The sequence below is a fragment of the Taudactylus pleione genome, unplaced genomic scaffold (genome assembly GCF_031769625.1).
Source record: "Taudactylus pleione unplaced genomic scaffold, aTauple2 ptg000093l, whole genome shotgun sequence".
NCBI classification, from domain to species: domain Eukaryota; kingdom Metazoa; phylum Chordata; class Amphibia; order Anura; family Myobatrachidae; genus Taudactylus; species Taudactylus pleione.
Window position 1 is genome coordinate 14,880,672 of NW_028284495.1, and position 21,862 is coordinate 14,902,533.

Sequence of the window (21,862 nt, forward strand, 5' to 3'; positions counted from 1 at the left end):
GGGCTTGCACACGCACAGTGCGACCACTGTGCGTGCGCAGGGCCTCAACATCGACCCGCTTGCGAGCGTGTCTGAATGAGACCCTGAATGTGCTGCATGGCTGGTCAGTCTGGATCCTTATTGTTCTGAAAAAAGTGAAATATTAGGAGTTGAATACAGACATTCATTTTACACTTCTAATGCATATTTTTAAAGCCTATTAAATGCAATTTAGAATATAATAAACTAACAACTCTATACACATTTATTTATTTACTTACATACATATATATATATATATATTCCTAAGGTGTGTCCTGTCTTCTCAATGCACACGTTGTGGAAGCGAGTGCACATGTTGCTCCTCTAGCGGGAGATGAAACAAAACTAGGGCAGCAGAAGAGAAACGGACACGGTGTAAGTATGGGAGTGGTAAGTGGGACAGAGTGGAGGGGCTGGTGGATAGAGAGGAGTGGGAGAGAGAAGCGGGGGAGGAGGCTGATGGGAAGAAGAGGATTGGAGAGTTTGGAAATGAGCAGAGATGGAGCAGAGCTAGGTGAAGATGTACGAAGCCTTGGAGAGAGATAAAGTAGAGAGAGAGTACCAACCAATCAGCTCCTAACTGTTGGTTACAGGCTGTTTTCTAAATATGGCAGTTAGGAGCTCTCTCCAAATCTACCCCTTAGTGAGGTAGTCTCTGATACTTCTGGTGATTGTTGTGTAGCACTGGGAGCGTGGAGGAGGTGGCCGCTTTGCTATGCACATAGGGACATGTACATGTAACAACTGTCAGAACAGAAAAAATCTGCTTGTGAGAAACCCTCTAGAGAATTGATTGATTTATTAATGTTAATAGAAAAAAAAATCTTCTGGATTGCAAAGGATATTCCATGAGGATATATATTACAAAGTGCCAATTATCTCCATATCTGGTATGAGCTTTGGCACTATCAAAAGCTACAGTGTATTGCTATCTCACATAATTTGGTAGGAGCACTGGCACTTTATTGTTGGTGTTTGAAATATATATGTAAATATATATATATATATATATATATATATATACACACACAGTCAGGTGCATAAATATTGGGACATTGACAGAATTTTTATATTTTGGCCTCTATTCACCACCACAATGGCTTTGAAATGAAACAAACAAGATGTGCTTTAACTGCAGATTTTCAGATTTAATTTGAGGGTAACTGCATCCAAATCAGGTGAACGGTGTAGGAATTACAACGGTTTCTATATGTGCCTCCCACTTTTTAAGGGGCCAAAAGTAATGGGACTATCAACTCAAAAGCTATTTCATAGACAGGTGTGGGCTATTCCCTTGTTATTTCATTATCAATTAAGCAGGTAAAAGGTCTGGAGTTGATTCTAGGTGTGACATTTTGCATTTGGAATCAGTTGCTGTCGACTCTCAATATGAGATCCAAAGAGCTGTCACTATCAGTGAAACAAGCCATCATTAGGCTGAAAAAGCAAAACAAACCCATCAGAGAGATAGCAAAAACATTAGGTGTGGCCAAATAAACTGTTTGGAACATTCTTAAAAAGAAAGAACGCACCAGAGAGCTCAGCAACACCAAAAGACCCGGAAGACCACAGAAAACAACTGTGGTGGATGACAAAAGAATTATTTCCCTGGTGAAGAAAAACCCCTTCACAACAGTTGGCCAAATCAAGAACACTCTTCAGGAGGTAGATGTATATGTGTCAAAGTGAACAATCAAGAGCAGACTTCACAAGAGAGAATATAGAGGGTTCACCACAAGATGCAAACCATTGGTGAGCCACAAAAACAGGAAGACCAGATTAGAGTTTGCCAAACAACATCTAAAAAAGCCATTACAGTTCTGGAACAACATCCTATGGACAGATGAGACAAAGATCAACTTGTACCAGAGTGATGGGAAGAGAAGGAAAGGAACTGCTCATGATCCAACTGATTCCAAATGCAAATGTCACACCTAGAATCAACTCCAAACATTTTACCTGCTTAATTGATAATGAAATAACGAGGGAATAGCCCACACCTGTCCATAAAATAGCTTTTGAGTTGATAGTCCCATTACTTTTGGCCCCTTAAAAAGTGGGAGGCACATATTGAAACTGTTGTAATTCCTACACCGTTCACCCGATCTGGATGTAATTACCCTCAAATTAAATCTGAAAGTCTGCAGTTAAAGCACATCTTGTTTGTTTCATTTCAAAACCATTGTGGTGGTGAATAGAGGCCAAAATCTGAAAATCCTGTCAATGTCCCAGTATTTATGGACCGGACTGTATATGTATATGTATATATATATATATATATATATATATATATATATATATAGCATAGAACAAACGGACGGCACTCCATAGACTTGGTTAAGATGAATAAAATGGTCCTTTATTAAGCCGACGTTTCGGGGTTCCCCCCTTCGTCAGGGACAGCAGTACAAATAAAACAAACATACATGACAAACATATAAAGCCCCATAATCAGTCCATAGTCAACTCACCTGTGGGACGCCAGCCTCCGACCTCCCGGACCCGCGAGTGGGAACTCGGACACTAAGCCCGTGACGTCATCAACCAGCGACCCACAGGAGAGCCTAACATGTGATTCTGTCGCCTAGCAACCCTGAACATAGGGCGCTGAGGACACCGTATTAAAACAGCTATAATATTAATATTAAACAATATACAAAACCAGCAATCATCATAATGTGCGGCACTAACAAAGAGTTATACACTGATTACCCAGCAAGCAAGATTCAATGAAAACAATCCAATTGACAATTAGATTTAAGCATCCATTAACCACTATTAGAAAAAATTACATAAATACAAGAAGGACATTATTACAAAAAACATTGCAAACCCAGAGTCTCATTCAGACCCCTTGGGGCAATAGTATCTAACATATGTATCCGCCGACTCTCTTTTTGCATCAAGATTTTATTCCTATTGCCACCCCTCACAAGGGGGGGTACATGGTCTATAATAATAGATCTAATAGATGCCACCCCATGCTTAAGCTGGGCACAATGCCGAACCATAGGCTGTTCACTGCTAGATACTACTGCCCCAAGGGGTCTGAATGAGACTCTAGATTTGCAATGTTTTTTGTAGTAATGTCCTTCTTGTATTTATGTAATTTTTCCTAATAGTGGTTAATGGATGCTTAAATCTAATTGTCAATTGGATTGTTTTCATTGAATCTTGCTTGCTGGGTAATCAGTGTATAACTCTTTGTTAGTGCCGCACATTATGATGATTGCTGGGTTTGTATATTGTTTAATATTAATATTATAGCTGTTTTAATACGGTGTCCTCAGCGCCCTATGTTCAGGGTTGCTAGGCGACAGGATCACATGTTAGGCTCTCCTGTGGGTTGCTGGTTGATGACGTCACAGGCTTAGCGTCCGAGTTCCCACTCGCGGGTCCGGGAGGTCGGAGGCTGGTGTCCCACAGGTGAGTTGACTATGGACTGATTATGGGGCTTTATATGTTTGTCATGTATGTTTGTTTTATTTGTACTGCTGTCCCTGACGAAGGGGGGAACCCCGAAACGTCGGCTTAATAAAGGACCATTTTATTCATCTTAACCAAGTCTATGGAGTGCCGTCCATTTGTTCTATGCTATGTGGAGGAAGCGTTATGCACCTTTGGAAAGGCACCATAGCAAGTATCCCTGACCCAAGGTTATGAGTGCCGGGTTTTCTGGATTTTCTATATATATATATATATATATATATATATATATAATGTGTATATATATATATATATATACACAGTATTTATAGTTTTGTGTTTTTTTTGGTACTGTTTTTCTGGTGTTTAGGAGTTTTCTTACTTGGTCTGTGATCAGTTTGTGACACTACTTGTACTTTATAATATATGCATTTAAAAACTGTATTACAACATGCGGTGTATTCTTGTAAGCTTGGAGATAAAATTTTGAAAGATAAAGTACCAACCAATCTACTCCTGTCATTTTTCCAACAAAGCCTGTGTAAACTGACAGTTATGAGCGGAGATTGGTTGGTACTTTATCTATCTCCACTATACCTATCTCCAAGCTTTCATGAATACCCCCTCTACAGTATTTTTTGTATTTTGGAATATACAGAGTTCTAATATGGTTTAAAGAAGAAGCTATTGCTGTATGATATGTGTTAAGCTATATTATCTTCTACTTCTGGTAGGCCTCCAATTTAATGATTTTGAATTGTGATGGGCACAGATGTAACTTCTAATTCACTACACTAGATGGCACTATTTTCTCACCTATCTACAAAAAAAAAATAATAAAAAAAAAATAAAAATTATACATATACAGGTTGAGTCTCCCATATCCAAATATTCCGAAATATGGAATATTTTTAGCATGACTGAGTAAAGGGGCCTATCCATTAGCAGACCTTACTGAATGACAAAAGATTTATCTTTTGAAAATTCCTGGGGCTGCTGTGACAGATATCTGTCATGTACATGACAGATATTTGCAATAGACGAACGACGAACGATATTGGATGACATAATTGTTTGAGTGGATTTTTTTTTTATGTTTCTGTTCATTCACAATAAAAAATCGTTCATCGTTCGTCGTTTACCGCGACAAGATATTTCTAATATCTGTCAGCGATAAACGATAATTGACCAACATGTTGTAGAGACAAATGACCAAATTTATCCTCCGCGGGAGTGCGCATTTTTATCGTTCAGAGCCTATACATTAGCAGATGAACTGAACGACTGAACGATAAATCGTTCATCTTTCACATTTATCTGCTATTGGATAGGCCCCTTAAGTGAAACCTTTGCTTTCTGATGGTTCAATGTACACAACTTTGTTTAAAGCACAAAATTATTAAAATACAGTATAAAATAACCTTCAGGCTGTGTGTATAGGGTGTATATGAAACATAAATTAATTTCATGTATGTACACAAACTTTTTTTGATGCACAAAATGATTTAAAATATAGTATAAAATGACCTGCAGGCTGTCTGTATAAGGTGTACAGTATATAGGACATAAATGTATCCTGTGTTTAGATTTGGGTCCCATTCCCAAGATATCTCATTATGGTATGCATATATTCCAAAATATGGAATATTCCCATATCCAAAATACCCCTGGTCCCAAGCATTTTGGATATGGGAGACTCAACCTGTGTGTGTATGTATGTATGTATGTGTATATATATATATATATATATATATATATATACACACACACACCCATGGCCAAGTTATGCTGCTTCAGTGTTTTTAGACCTTTTTGTCAGATGTTACTATGGTATACTGAAGTAAAATTACAAGCATTTCATAAGTGTCAAAGGCCCTGATTCAGACCCACTCGCAAGCGGCTGTCCGCTCGCAAGTGGGTCAATGGTCTGCACTGAGCATGCGCCAGACGCGACGAGCGAAGGAAAGTCCTTCGCTCGTTGTGTCTGATCAAAGGGGGCGTGCTGTCGATGTTGATTGAAAGCACGCCCCCTTTGGTGGGCGTGCCTCCCTGACGGGGGCGTTCCCACGGGAACGCCTCCCGTCAGAAGCCGGCCCACTGACATCACTAGTGATGTCAGTGGGAGTGATTTTGGCTCTGATAGAGCCAAAATCACTCCGGGGCTTGCGGTTGAAAACCTCAACCGCAGGCTCCGGCTCGCAGTTTCGATGGTCGCGATGGTCACGACCATCGCGGCCATCAAACTGCACGCTCGTATAGGCTGTGGGTGGTGACCCACAGCTATACGAGCGTCCAGGAGGACGCTCCCATTTTTATGGAGGGCGGCCCTCATTCAGAGCGTGCGCTCTGCTCAGAGCGTACGGCTCTGAATGAGGGCCAAAGGCTTTTATTGACAATTACATTAAGTTTATACAAAGAGTCAATATTTGCAGTGTTGACCCTTCTTTTTCAAGACCTCTGCAATTCGCCCTGGCATGCTGTCAATCAACTTATGGGCCACATACTGACCGATGGCCGCACATTCTTGCCTAATCAATGCTTGGAGTTTGTCAGAATTTGTGGGATTTTGTTTGTCAACCCGACTCTTGAGGATTGACCACAAGTTCTCAATAGGATTAAGGTCTGGGGAGTTTCCTGGCCATGGACCCAAAATTTCAATGTTTTGTTCCCCGAGCCACTTAGTTATCACTTTTGCCTTATTCATTCCTAGACGGTATAAGCTCAGTAGAGTTAAAAATGTCACTGACAGTGGAGTATCCTATCACTCCACTGTTTTATATGTTGCCCAAGGTTCATAAAAATGCACAGGATCCCCCGGCCTATAATATCTGCTCGGGGGTCACTTTATCATCCCATATCAGTGTATTTGGATTCTATATTAAATCCCTGCATTCAGTGGTTGTCCTCCTATTTGGAGGACACCACTGCATTATTGTTGATCTTAAGGGATTTGCATATTGATGGGTGTTCTTTGACCATGTGTACCGCGGATGTCACCAGCCTCTACACCTGTATCCCGCATGGGGCAGGTGTGGAGGCTGTCAGACGTTTAATTTTGGGGGATCCAGAGTATGTGGGTCCTCCACTGGATCTCTTTATCAGACTATTGTGGCTAGTCCTCACTAGGAATTATTTCCTGTTTGACGGTCGCTATTATCTTCAAGTAGCGGGGTGTGCGATGGGGTCCTCTGTGGCCCCATCGTATGCTAACACTTTTTATGCATACTGTTGAGCAGTCTATGTTTTATAACCATAACCACTTGAAATCAGAAGTGGTATTGTACTTAAGATTCATAGACGATTTACTGATTTTTTTGGTCAGGTTCTGAAGCTGGTTTGGTTGATTTATTAGAGAGGCAGAATTCGTCAGACAGTGTAGTAAAGTTTACATATCAGACAAGTCCTTGTGAAGTGAATTTTCTTGATGTTCATATTACATATGATGGTGACAGCTTTATGATATCATTATATACTAAAATCACTGACAGAAACACCCTGTTGAGGAATGATAGTTTCCATCCCCATCCTTTAAGCAGGGCTGGCTCTAGGGGTGTTCAACCAGTGCGGTCGCACAGGTGCACCACCCATAGAGGGCGCACCCCTCCCCAACATCCCGATTTCAGTGAGACAGTACTGTCCCTCTGTTCCACCCATGGGCCGTAGTAGCCCGTGGGTTGTCAAATCGGGAGGTTGGGAACCCCCACCGCCGCAGCTGTGCGGTGGTGCCGGACCCCGGGAGTGTGAATGGATGCAGCACCCACATGCGCGCGACATCCATTCACTGACGGGAGAGGGCTGGGGGAAGCCCAGCCAGTGACGGATTGATATGTTCTTTGGATGTTGAGCTATCCATGTTACATATGTACTTATGGCATTTTCAATATTTTTGTTTATGTTGATACAGCTAGGATATACAGGTTTTATCCAGGATGTGTATTACTTAGTGCTAGATTTATGTAACTAGCGTAGACTTTTAAACTTTTTTTGTTTGTGTTTATTTAATTTAACAGTGTCATTTACTAGTTGCTAGGCAACATGCACTGTATTCTAAACTTGCAAACTGTCGCTGGCTGATGATGCCACATATTGTGCGTCTTCTGATCGGGACATGCCGCTGGATGTCTGAGGTTAGCGTGGTGTGGACGCCAGCTGATGATGTCACGTACGGCGTCTTGGTTCGGTCTGAGCGCTACATCTGTGGTGGTTACACGTGGCAGTCTGCAGGTGAGTTTGATTGTATTGATTATTATGGTATATAGGTCTCTCTGTATTTTTATTCATTTGTGTACTGCTATCCCTGTGGAAAGGGGTTACCCCGAAACGTTGGAATAACAAAGGACCATTTAACACGTTTATAAAGCCTATTGAGTGCCGTCCTACTTGCTGGATATAGATATATATATATACATATATATATATATATATACTGTCAGGGCTTGTGGACAAAACAAGAGCACAACAAGACATAGTGATCACTTAACGCTCAAAACAATATACCAGTTATACTACACCCTATTACAGGAAGCTTTTGCGGATATCTTTGAACACTCTAAGGACAAAGGGCCTGATTCAGAGATAAACGCAACTGCAATTTGTATGCAGATCAAGCGATTGTTTGCCATTGCGTATGCTTCACAGTGCACATGCTCGAAAGCAGTAGTGCGTCCGCTGTGCGTTCACGCAGACCACGGAGGCCCATTGCAGACAAGTGACCATTTGGGGGTGGAGACAGGGGGTGGTTAGCAAAACGCAGGCGTGCCTGGCCGTTTGAATGCCGTCATGTGGGTGTGCATAAATTAGCCACTACAATTGCATATGCAGCTCTGCGTGGCATTAAGAGCTCCCTGACCTGAGTCAGGTCAGATCTGCCGTAAGAATAAAATGGCCGCCAATGTACTTCGATGGTACCGATGTTTACGTAGGTATGCAGGTGAGAAGGCAGTAGTGGGCGTCTTTATGCTCAGGTGATCTTTGCTAACATTTGCATATTTTTGCAACTGTGTTGCGTATGGAGACGCAGTTGCGGTCGCATTAGCGTACGTCTCTGAATCAGGCCCAAAGTACAGGGTTTTATCTACACTTGTAGCAGGCATTGTTTCTCAACACTCGTATTTACGAGCTATAAGACACAATGCTGACCAAGTTTTAAAAATCCTCACCTATAATTGCAGCTGTTCTTTACATATTGTTTATATGATGTGATGAACAAATCACAATTTTATGTCCTAAATATACAGACTTATTTAGTTTTCTACATACATTAGCTAATGCATAATCATGATAACCTGAATCCTGTATCATGCAGAACAATTGTTTTACTGGGAGTTTTCAACCTATATTTCTTGAATCCCAATAAATACAATACAAAATATTTAAAAAAAAAAAAGTTACAAACATGTTCAGTTATGTCAAAAAGAATGTAATTGTTTAGCCATAACCCTCTTCATAGGTGTGTTTTTACATACCCCTACATAATTTGAAAATATATATAACCGATTGTCCAAACCCGTTGGCATGGTGAGGTCTGAATCAGTGACTGGCCGCTGGCAGGTAACATCTACAAAGAAAGAAGGTTCTCTCCAGTTCTTCAGAGACTCAGGCTTTCTGTTGCATTCTTGATGCTCCTTATACCTTCTGCATTCCGGTTTGGCAGGTAGCCGCTATATTCATGTATGAATATCCTGTAGTAGATTTTTTATAAGCTTACATTTGATGTACAGATATGTCCTTCCTCATCTATCCTCCGTGCGCTGTGAGTTGTGCTACCTGGGGCACATCTGAGTCCCTGACTTCCGTGCGTCAATTTCGACACAAATGCATCTTATTCACAATGTATGGCGAAAGACGCGCAAGCAGACTTTGCCGATTAAAATGATATGCGGTATGTGTATGTTCTGTCTGCAGCCGAGTCTGTAAAATCATCGAAACGTGGTGTGGAAAACAGCCACTGACACTGTAATGCAGGGCTGCCATCAGAAATTGTGGGGCCCAGGACTGACAAAATAGGCAGCCCCCCACTTGTATCCTCACCCTGCAAGTGCACTCCACTTGTTTTTGCCTTTTAAATTATTGCCACTTTAAAACACAGGGCAGACTCGCCAATGCCTGCAAGTCACAGGCTGTTACATTTACCCCTTGGAATGGTTCCTGGACCATAAAAACAAATTCAGCTATATGCGGTGTCCAACCCAGATCTCAATCCAATGAAGATTCTGAGAGATGAAACAAATGATTCAAATTATCTGTAATAAGTATAGGGCACTCTGGAGTTGGCATGGATCAGACTCTTTGTCACGCTGGGAGGCGGTTTTCTGGAAGCTGAGGCTGCGGGAGGAAACGGAGGCGAGGGGCCTGAATGTACGACCTCCGCATCCACGGGTCTTGGTCGTTGGCGAGACCTAGTCAATGGTGCGGAATCTAACCCACGAGATGGTGTTCGCTAGTGACCCCACCACTCGGGATATGGGCTTGAGCTGCACCTCGTAAGCAGGTCGCGGTCCTTTGACTAGGTGACCAAAGACCGCGGGAAAAAGGAGACGAACACTCGTGGCCCAAAGGGTCTGTGCCAGTAAGGGGCACGTAGGGACACTGTACTTGAGGTACAAGGAAGTGTGCACTGTGGACACACTCTACCGGGTTGCCGGTTAGAAAGAGTGCACCACGGTGCAATACTGTAACATGTAGATAGGGACCACAGAGTCCAGTAACAAGGTGGGTAGTGGTACTGGAGCCAGCCAGAGATTATAACGCTGGAGAGGTGGGTACGTATAACTACACTCAGGCTGTGATGGTAAAGCACTGGTGAAATGGATAGTATATTGCACACAGGCGGCGGTGGTAACGCACTGGTGGAATGGAGGTATACTGCACACAGGCGAGGTGGTAACGCACTGATGAGATGAATGATATAGCTGCACACAGGCTGAGGTGGTAAAGCACTGGTGAGATGAATGATATAGCTGTACACAGGCTGAGATGGTAAAGCACTGATGAGATGAATGATATAGCTGTACACAGGCTGAGATGGTAAAGCACTGATGAGATGAATGATATAGCTGCACACAGGCTAAGATGGTAAAGCACTGATGAGATGAATGGTATAGCTGCACACAGGCTGAGATGGTAAAGCACTGGTGAGATGGATGATATAGCTGCACACAGGAATAGATCACTGGAAGCAAGGGAACCTGGAACGAGAGACCACTAGTAACACTAGCAGCGACAATGGTTGTTCAGGCAACTACCTGATACACAGGAGCCGGATATATACCCCTGGAAGCCCACTGATTGGTCCACAGCGTCAGCTGACCGGCCAGACTGTCAGGGAAGGAAGGATAGTCAGAGAAGGAAGTGTCATGGTGGCGCCCATGACAGGAACTCCGATCCCCGCGCACCAGGCCGCCCGAGACACCAGCATCAGGGAGAATGCTCAGCAACTCCCACGTCGCCGCACCAGCCGCCCGACTGCCCGGGAAGTCAGAGGAAGCCGGCGGGACGGTAAGGGACGGCCGATCCCCGGCTGAACTCTGACACTCTTATAGTGGCCTTCAGAAACTTTGATAAATTCAAGTCCAACTAATTCAGTCTGCTCCTTCCTCTGGATAGTGTTGTGTGATGTCATGCCATAACTCCAAGGATGTCTGGTGTGCACAGGAAAGAATGTTCCACCTTCAGCCTTTTTTAGGGTATGCACATGTGATGTTCTGTCCAACCATAGTGCATTACCTTCTACTGAGCTGTAGGAGAGGGGAGCACCGCTTCAGTTCTTGCCAATAAGTGACCTATTAATCATTATGGTAAGTGATGTTCTTATACCATTTTACAAAGCCAGCTGGACTGGGCAACAACAGGGTCAAATGGCGGGATCAAAGGGGGGCTCTGTAAGTGTGGTCGGCAGATAACCGCATACACAGCAAACAGCCGACATCTACCTTGTTATGATACTATGGATTTTACCAGTATTGTTGTTCTTTTAAAAGCCATTTGTATTGTGATCCATTTTTTATTGTTTTACGCTTGGAAATCATACTCTGAGGCGACATATAAGGTGGTATAAGGGCAATTTATCAGAAACAACATAATGTATAGTATGTGGACATCTCAGTGCCATATCGGGACACAATAAAACTTCCAAAATATTTTTGAATAGCAAGCCTACTATTCCCAGTGCTTGTGCTGCAGGGAGGGGGGAGGGGGTCTGTGACCTCAAACATTGGCTTCACAATGCCATGGCAAATATTTTCTTGAACACAAAACTCTCATCTAGTGTAAGATTAACACTTATACAACTTGGAGAGTATACTTCCAGCACAGCAGGACTGTTCACATTAATGTACATTTAGTATATATATATATATATATATATATATATATATATATATATATCTACAGTATTTAGAGCACTATATATTAGCATTGGGATGAACTGGAAACTTCATTTGTCCATGATTAGATGTGTTGCCTCATACAATCAGATATTGTTTCTGTCAGCAGGATATGCCCTCGTGTAGTGAGGAATGTTTTTGTTCTCTAGTTTCCCCTCTAAAACCAAAAGAACACACTGGTGTAAGATGGTATAATTTTGAGCACATGCCAAAATAGACAAGGATATGGAAACACATGTAATGTACAAAACATAATTTAAGTTTCCAATCTGTAGTAAGCATACTGGTGGTTCCCAAACTAGAAGTCCCCTAATTTACTGTATAGAATGTGATATAGCCTGGGTCATGAATCTTACTAGAAATACAAGTAGATCTCTTATAATATAGAGTGGTGTAAGAACATGAGAACATACCAATGTATACAACTTACTATGATTAGTGTTACAATTATATTCAGGTCTCCATTATTTTTGTTTTAATAAAATTGAGCCACCATTTTTATGCAGCACTGAATAAATATAGGGCCTGATTCAGCAAGGAACGCAAAGGAGAGAACGCACGCAATTGGTCGATTAATTTGCACTGACAGTGCAAACACGGTACGCAGACTACATACAGTGTGCACACAGATCCTTCCAATATTGATTGTGAGTGGTGACAGGGGGTGGTCAGGCGAACGCAGGCGTTATAACGCCGTTCGAGGGGCGTGCATAATTAAGGCAAAGTGGGGGCATACGCAGCCATACCGTAAGCTGTACACAGGAAGTGGCCAAAATCCTGCGGCTGGTCGGGTCAACCACTATTGTGCGTATGAGTCCGATGGTTCTCGATGTTCCGATGTTTATGCTATCTTGTGTACTGATCAGGCTGTGAGTAAAGGGAGATGGGGGGCTTAATATGGAGCTGGGCATCTGCATCTTGTGTTGCGGTCTCCGTGCTTATGCATTGATTAGCATATTCTCGCAGCGGACGGGTGCATGCGTCTGCTAGCGTGCATTTCTTGCTGAATCAGGCCCATTATTCACATCAGTCCTTGCCCCATTGAAGTTTATAGTCCAAATTCCGTTAAACACACAACACACATGTTCAGACACACACTAGGGCTAATCTGGGCAGAATTCACTTAACCAATCTGTATATTTTGGAGTGTGTGAGGAAACCCCTGCAAACACGGGGAAGAACATACAAAGGCCAGACAGTTAGGGCTCTGGTCAAGAATTTAACCCATGACCCCAGTGATGTGAGGGAGTCATGGTAACCACTGTGCTACAGTGCTGCAGAGTCCAAAAAGGTCATGCTGGTATAAACCAAGTAATGAAGTATTAATAACACGTAGATCAGGAAAGGTCATAATGTAATCCTATAATAATGTTCCGACAGTAATCTCACTCAGAAAGGATAAAACTAGAGGTTTGTTTATTAATGTGACCGTGTTTGAATTGGACAATTGTACTGTTCTAAAAGTAGTTACATTTGAAGTTGTGTGGTATATTATATAGACGTTCAAAATGTCAACATGACCATGTCAACATTCAGCATGTTGACACTGATGTAATGTCGACATAGTTTGAAATGTAAACAATGTATTTTTAGTGTAAGCCTTGGAGAGTGATAAAGTGGAGAGAGATAAAGTACCAACCAATCAGCTTCTGTCAGTTTACAGGCTGTGTTTGAAAGATGACAGTTAGGAGCTGATTGGTTGGTATTTTATCACTCTCTAAGCATAGTACATCTCCCCCTCTGTCCCTAACGGAAACTTTAACGGTAACCCTAAGACTAATAGAAATGTCGACATAATGATGATGCTGACATTTCAGATACTGGCATTCTGTCAATGGGCCTGATTCACAGATCACAATTGCAACAGCATGCGCAGATCAGCCGATGTTGCGTACTGCGCCGCATGTGCAGGCCAGTATTGCGATTGCACTGCGATCACGTACGCAGATACAAAGCCATCGCAGAGTGAGTCACAGGATGACAGTGTTTGGGGGTGGCGACGAGGGAGTGGTAGGAGAAACGCAGGTGTGCCTGTCTGTCTGAACGCCGTTTTCTGGGCGTGCATAAATTAGCCACTGCAACGACATACGCAGCCTGAGTACTCACTGCTTGCGCCGAGAGTTGCAATTTCTGAGACAGGTCAAACCTGCTATAATTCTGAATGAGGGGCCGATGTTACCTATGTATACACAGGATTGCGAGGTCGTACGGATGTCAGAAAGCGGTAGTAGGCGTCTCTATGCTGGCTGAGCGGTTTTAAACATTAGTATATTTTCGCAGCAGAACTGAATGCGTAACCGTAGCTTCGATCGCAATAGCGATCCGTGATGAGTCAGGCCCAATATCAACATTTTCCATGTGTCGATATTATGTCAGCATTTTAACCATGTAGATATCATGAATGTTAACTTTCTGGTGTCGACTTTTTGAATGTTGACATTTTGATTAATGACTTAGGGGGAGACTAAATAAAGCTTGGAGAGATAAAATTATGAGATATAAAGCACCAGCCAATCTGCTCCTAACTGTCATTTTACAGGCTGTTTGAAAAATGACAGCAGCTGATTGGTTGGTACTTTGGGCTCTATTTACTAAGCCTTGGATGGAGATAAAGTGGACGGAGATAAAGTACCAGCCAACCAGCTCCTGTCATTTTTCAAATACAGCCTGTGACATGGCAGTTAGGAGCTGATTGGCTTAGTAAATAGAATCCTTTATCTTTTACAATTTTAACTCTCTCCAAGCTTTATTAAATCTCCCCACTAAGGCCCCCACACACGGAGCGATATAGCGGCCGATCCCACGGATTGGAACAATATTGCAGCTATATCGTTCCATGTGTGGGCATGATATCGGCCGCAGTGCGCTCCCGTGGGGTCATCCTTCGCTCCTCCAGATCTTTCTGCATGCACAAGAGATCTGGAGAAGCGATGTATGATCCCATGCTGGTCTATGTGGGGGGAGGGAGACGGGCCCCATACACGGATCGCTCCATGTATTGGGACCGCCCGATATGTTGCCGTCGGATCGTGGATCGCAACGCTGGGTACACATCGTACCGTGTGTACCCAGCTTTAGTGACCGCATATGATTTGAAGCTGCAGTGTTCCTGACAAAACTATAAGGAAAGCGGTAAAACTGGCTGTGCAAATTAAAAATCAGCTGTGTTTGGTTGACTTTCAATTTTTCTGTTTGGTCAATTTCCTAATGGAGAACCTAACAAACAGAACTTTAGCTAAAAGCATCTGTTACATTTCTAAACAAACAGATCACCAGAAAAACAAATCAAAGTTCAACCTGTCACTGAAAAGGAAAGGTCAGCAGCTGAGCCAGGATAATAAACCATGGAATATGAGCAATGTCTTGTGTGATGCACCTATTAGTACCATGCACAGCTTTTGGGCTGTTGTGTATGGTAGTACAAAGATAAAATCCCAATCATTTGCATATTAAGGTTGCCTAGGCCCTGAGTAAAAAGGTGTTGGTACTCACTAAATTTTCCAAGTTGATACAAGATTTATAGTAGAAAAATAACAACATATGACAAATAATACCCAAGTGTTCCCATAATCGGGTGTAGTATGTATTACCGCCGGCCTCAAATCCCGACAGCGGAAGCGCGGAAGATCCCGATCGCTAATAAGGTAAGTATAACTAACCCTATTCTCCCCGCCTAACCCTCCCTTAGGGGTGCCTAACCCTAACCCCCCTGTAAGTGCCTAAACCTAACCCCCCCATCCCCGCACCTAAACCTAAGTCTCCCGTGGGGGTGCCTAACCCTAACCCCCCTTACCCCTAGCCTAAACCTAACCCTCCCAGGGGGGGTGCCTAGCCCTAAGCCCCCCGGGAGCCCTAAAACCTAACCCTCCCCCACTGCGGCTGTCCGCGCCCAGTGCACCTTCGTTCGGCATGCCGGGCGTCGGGCTCCCAATGTAGGTATAATGACAGGCGTCGGGTTTTTGCCGCCTGTCATTAGTAGCTTGCCGGGATTTGACAGTCGGGAAGCTGGCGGTCGGCATTTAGACAGTCTGCTTCCTGACTACATCCCCCATAATTACTTAGCCATCATTGTACTAATGTGGAGCATACATTGCTGTCATGTTGTTTTAGAGCACTGTATAATAAAAAGTATTTTTGTTTTTAGACTCCTAATTTTTACCATGCATGTAAATGTAATAGGACTTTTTTACCTGCCAATCCCAGTCATCTGCTAATCGTTCCTCACTGGGACCATCGCTGCGATTGATGGCTGTGTTGCTCAGGGGACAGAGAGAGGAGCGTGTGCTGAGCTCTCATTGGAGGAGCTCAGAACACCTTAAACAAAGGCAATACATTGCTTATTAGAAGGCTATAAAATGTATGTATATGTATATATCCATATATGTACATACACACACATAAAATATATAGCCAGTACATCAAGGCAACTTCATCTGGGAGACGGAGGAGTGTGTGGGGGAGGGAGCAGTATGAGCAGACAAGTGCAGGAAGAGCTATATATAGTGTACGTGTAATTATATACACTATGTATATGCTATGAAGACATGGGGCGTCAGGGTCCGCATGCCCGACCTGAAGTTGAAGCATGCACAATACTAGACAGAGCAGAACAGTCTCTACAGGTGAATAAATAGATCACCTGCGGGGACTTCGTAATAACAGAAAGTGTACGCAACCACTGGCTCTAAAAAGATTTTTGCTTCGAATAGTAAGTAAAAAATGCTAATAATATTGGCAGAAAATATTCAAGACAAAATTGCAATTATTACTAAATAGACTCCTTAATATGTATTTAAAGAACAATATTATCTGAATGTACTAATGCTCATATTTATCATTCAGAATGGCTGGATAACTGTGGAATAAAAAAAAAAAAGAGAATGTAAAAAATGGCAGCAGGTGAATAAAATAGCAATATTACAAATAATAATACCAAGACAGAGTAATGAAATAAGTCAGTATGAAGTGCATAGAAATGAAAGACAATCTGGTTGGATAGGTTTGTTTTACTTGCAGTAATATTCATGAGGCATGTAATGGTTCAGGACACATGATGCACCACTCCCATTGTAGTAAATGAGAATGATTAGAGAACAATGCATGGACAGCTGCTCTGGGCCTCTGGGTCCCGCTAACCACTGTTATTACAATAAGCCACTGTCCATAATAATGGCAATCTTCCTTTTTTTGTTTTTTTAGGTGCATTTCACGAACTACGGGTCTATTTATAATTTTTTCTCCAGCTTTATGTGAGATTAGGTAATTTTACCCAACTTAAAACACTTGATTGTTTATAACACTGTATAACCAGTGACAGCATCAGAGTCTGCACTGAGCTAATACAAGTTGTTTCAAAGAGTAGCAAGTAAGTGTGGCTAAGCGCTTAATAAGATATGATGTACCTACCTGTTCCCTGGCAACTTTTCCAAATATCCTGCCTTACCCTTGTGCCCTAAATTAGTGTAACTATATTGTGTGTATGAATTCTTACATAAGATCATATGGTTGTTGTATATAGTAATAGACATAGCACAAAAGATATAATAATATATATATATTATTTTGTAGGCTTTTACAGACCAGGACATATACGGTAGATAATATCTGCCTTTATATTGTAATATTAGTAAATTATGCACATAAATAAAATAGTTTGGAAGAGGAAACATGGAATCTGCACAGAGAAAGTTAAGATCAATAAAGTATAATAGCTTTACATGTCTATTTGTTAATGTAACAAAACATTTTGAAATTGAATAATGAGGTTACACACTTACTGAAAGGCAGATTTGTCTGGCAAAGGAGACACGCACACAGGGCCTGATTCAGAGCCGAACGCTCTGACCAGAGCGCTCGCTCTGAATCAGGGCCCTACTCCCTGAAAAAGGGCTTTCCTCTCTGAAAGCATGTGGAAATGTCTGTTTCCGCATGTTTTATATAATTACCATTTAAGCAATGCCTAGCGCAGGAGATACCAGAGATGCCGCTGCATCAGGCAAACTAATGTTAGGATACTGCAGTCTACATTATACGCAAAATGGACTGTGGTGTGGGCCAATTCAGGGCCGGCACCAGGTTTCTCTGCACCCAGCGTCATCATGTTCTACACTCCCACTGCCCTCCCCATCTACCCCTTCCCTCCCCCGCTCCCCGAGGTTATATACTAATAACTCCAGTGTATAGGTGGAGGGCGGGGTTCTCCTGGAGCCAGATAGGTAGCGGTCCTGGCACCCTTGTGCGGCTGCACTGACAGAACGTGTCCGAGTCAGCCCTGGGCCAAATTACCCAGCTTCAAAAAAGCATAGACCCAAGAACTAATGCCATCCATCTGTCATTAAAGTGATAGCAATGACTATCACTTTACAGCCAATTTCTTTGTTGGGAAAGGATCCTATAAGAGACGCGGTCCCAACAAGGCATTTTTGTTGAGTAACTCTGAAAAGTAAGTTTTGTATTGTTGCACTTTTTTCTATGGCTGATAAACAATGTGAATTAAAAAAAAAAAAAAAAAAGTTGCGAGGAGACATGTGCCAGGAAAGCTCTGCTGAGTGCCAGTGTGTAGTCATAACAGAATGGTCTTATAAATGCCCCTTAATGTGGATTTTACTCATGTTGTACAAAGGGGATTTTAAACCAAGTGGTGACCTCACTTGAATGGCTATGCCCTTTGTACTGTATTACAGTGTCCACCGCTGTCTTTCCAGCAAGTTTCATATGAATTTCTCTGGCATCATCCGTTGTTCTCCCACTCTCATTGTTTTCTGTCAGGAAATGGACCATGTTTTTGTCCATATGATGTCATTTCCTTGCAGCAGCAGCACAGCCACTGTCTTTACCCAAGCAAGATACATAGACATTAGCAACCTGAGCCCTGAGGAACATGTCAACAGGATGGACATGGCAGCTGTTACACATCTGCTATCTTGTTTAGGGGATCAGAAACAGAGATGAGTTCTATTTCAAATACAAAATATAATAAAATATAATGTTGTTTGTTGACTTTCAGGCATAATATACCTATATTAGATCCACTCTAAACATATTTAAACACATAATATGAATTACTCAAAATAGAGCTGTAGCAAAACCAACTTCCAGAGCTATGTGATAAAGGAGCCTGGGGTATATGTATTAAGCCTTGGAGAGAGATAAAGTACCAACCAATTCTCTCCTATTATTTTTCAAACACAGGGGTCTATGTACTAAGCAGTGATAAGTGACACAGTGAAAAGTGATAAGAAAGTGATAAGGTGCCAGCCAATCAGCTTCCAACTGTCATCTCACAGGCTGTGTTTGAAAAATGACAGTTGGGAGCTGATTGGCTGGCACTTATCACAGACTTATCACTGCTTAGTACATAGACCCCACAGTCTGTAAAGTGACAGTTAGGACCTGATTGGTTGATACTTTAACTCTATTCAAGGCTTAGTACATCTCCCCCTCTATGTACTAAGCCTTGGAGAGAGAGAAAGTGGACGGAGATAAAGTACCAACCAATCAGCTTCTGTCACTTTACAGGCTGTGGGGCCTATTCATCAAAATAACGGTTTTAAGGAAATTTTTCCTTAAATACAGTCTTTTAGTATTTAGTAACACACTGATATCTCCTGGTTAAGTCCGCCTGTGTTAATTTCCACCCTCCCCATACATTACTATGGGGATATAGAAATTAGGCTATTCATCAAATTCCGAAAATGATATAATTTCGGAATTTGATGGTGTTGCTATACGCCACTCTCAGGTGGTGTATAGTGGGATATATTTACCTGCTTTCAGCTGGGCAGGTCCTTCTCGGCTCCCTCTGTTGCTCCGGCTGCTGCACTGTGTGTTCTCCCCTCCGCAATGCTGCTGACGGGTAGCGTTTCCCCTCTGTTCCCCAGTGACACTTGTAAGTGCTCCTTCAATTAACTACACGTACAAGTGCCACCGGGGAACAGACGGGAGATGCTACCCGGCAGCAGCAGCATTGCGGCGAGGGAGAACATACTATAGTATTAAATAAAAAATCTTCAGCCCGCCCCCTCTGCCTTGCCGTGCTGTCCGCTGCAGACCGGAGCTGGGCGTAAGGTCTGGATCCGTTGCGGCAGCCTTTGACAGGCTGTGAGGTAAGGGGGTGTAGGGGGGTGTCCGGACCGAAACAGAATTACCATAGCTGTAGTCAATGCTACGCATGGGTCACTTTTTGTGAACGTAACGATGCATGTGCAGCACTGATTACAGCTGCAGTAAGTTAGAGCAGGCAGGGAAAAGTATCTATTTTCTGAGCTGTCATCACAAAAATGACAGCTGTTCGGAATAGATACTGATGGAGAGGAGGAATGATGAATTCCTCCGGTAATTAGGTAGAACTCCATGCGAGTTCTAAACCTAATTACCTCCATTGAATTTTTAGTAATGATGAATAGAGGCCCCTGTGTTTGAAGAATGACTGTTAGGAGCGAATTGGTACTTTATGTACACCCACTTTATCTCTCTCCAAGGCTTTAGTACATAGATGCCTTTATACTTGGAAGTAAGACAGACTTTGTATGAATTGTGATAGAGTAAAACCTCTAAAGTGTGCTTTTATCTTAACTGCAATCTTAAATACTGAGATATCCTAACTGTACCATAAACAGACAACAGCATAGAGATATGACCCGTGCAGCAGATCTACAGTATAAAGGACAGATGACATACTAAAACATCCATGTATTTAAATAGTTGAACATTGGATCAATATGCATATTTAATGCACAGTAGTATGGTTATTACGCACGTACATAAAATAATTAAAATACAGAACTTGCATCATTTTGTTTTACTTCTAGCCAAATGAATGGATAATTGCTTATTTCACATACCATTTGTTTAAAAAGAATAAAATCTGGTATTAGTGTAGTGTTGTCTATGGGAAGACTAGGAAAGTGAACTGTTACAGATGTTGATCCCAAATCAGTTTGGAAAGCAACATATTTATATGTGTGTTGTGCAAGTTGCTTAGTTAGGTGACAGAACAAAGAACAATCTGGGATATTCCCAGGGAATGTAGGTCAGTGCTGTGAATGCTGACCTGCCACACAACACAACCATACTGTACTTACAGCCGCTATAACCTGACTACTAGTGAGAACAATGAACACTGACTGCTGCTGGAGCACATGCTACTTCGGGACAGCTTTTACAATAACTCAAGTGCAAGTGATCAGAGACAAAGAAGCCTGTGTGATAGCAGAACGGCTGGGCCCGGGGTTACATGAGCTGTAAATGGGATCAGCAGTCAGCACTATATTTATTGAGCCTGTCCAACAAGCAGAGCAAGTAGAGAAGAGAGAAGTCTTGGGGGATGTGTGTAGGTCCGGACAGAGAGGAGGGAGTGATGGTAAAGCAATCTTGTACTATATTAGTATGTGAAACATTGTATTCGTTTCATGTGACATTGTAGAAACAGAACACTATAAAGCAGCTGCAGATTCCCTAAGTACAAGGTGCTATCTAGTTATTACCCCAGCAGGACTTACACATGCCCGCAACGTGTCCTCGTCGGACGATTCAGGACCTCCAGGCACACCGCACAGTCATAGCTCGGGTTTGGGTCTTCAGCTGCGAGAGTCTTGCTGCCTCTGCTCCCCTCGCTGCTTAGTATAGATCCCATCTCCGGAAAGTGCAGGAGCTGGAGGAGAGTGTCCGGCGCAGGGAGACCCTTTGTGTGTGCGGGCCACTGCTGCTGCCACACTGTTACTGTGCTGTTACAGGCAGAGTCAGCGCTCACCAATGGGAAGGGTCTGCTATTGTGTGGGGAAGTAGCATGTGCTCAGTGCCAGGAGTACAGGAGGGAACTAAAACAGCAGGACGATGAGCACTAGTAATATGAGACACGCTGCTGCTGGATGCGAGCCCCCCTCCTGTTGGCTCATACAAGTGCTTGTTGCTATCCGATATAATATATAATAGGCGGAGCTTATCCTTCCAGCAGCAGCAACAAAGAAACCCCAACCATGCGATCTGTAGTACGAAATCAACATCATCCATTTGTCAAGTGGGGCAAACTC

The 21,862-nt window shown here is 42.6% G+C and overlaps 1 protein-coding gene across 1 annotated transcript in view; it reads right to left on the reverse strand.

The window, feature by feature from the left end:
- Positions 1-21,620, reverse strand: part of RNF125 (ring finger protein 125) — a 42,872-nt gene extending 21,252 nt beyond the window's left edge. Inside the window, exon 1 of the mRNA XM_088469575.1 lies at positions 21,332-21,620. Within this exon, the coding sequence (XP_088325701.1) occupies positions 21,332-21,465 (134 nt within the window). The 5' untranslated portion in view covers positions 21,466-21,620. The remainder of the gene's footprint in view (positions 1-21,331) is intronic.
- Between the last annotated feature and the right edge of the window lie 242 nt (positions 21,621-21,862).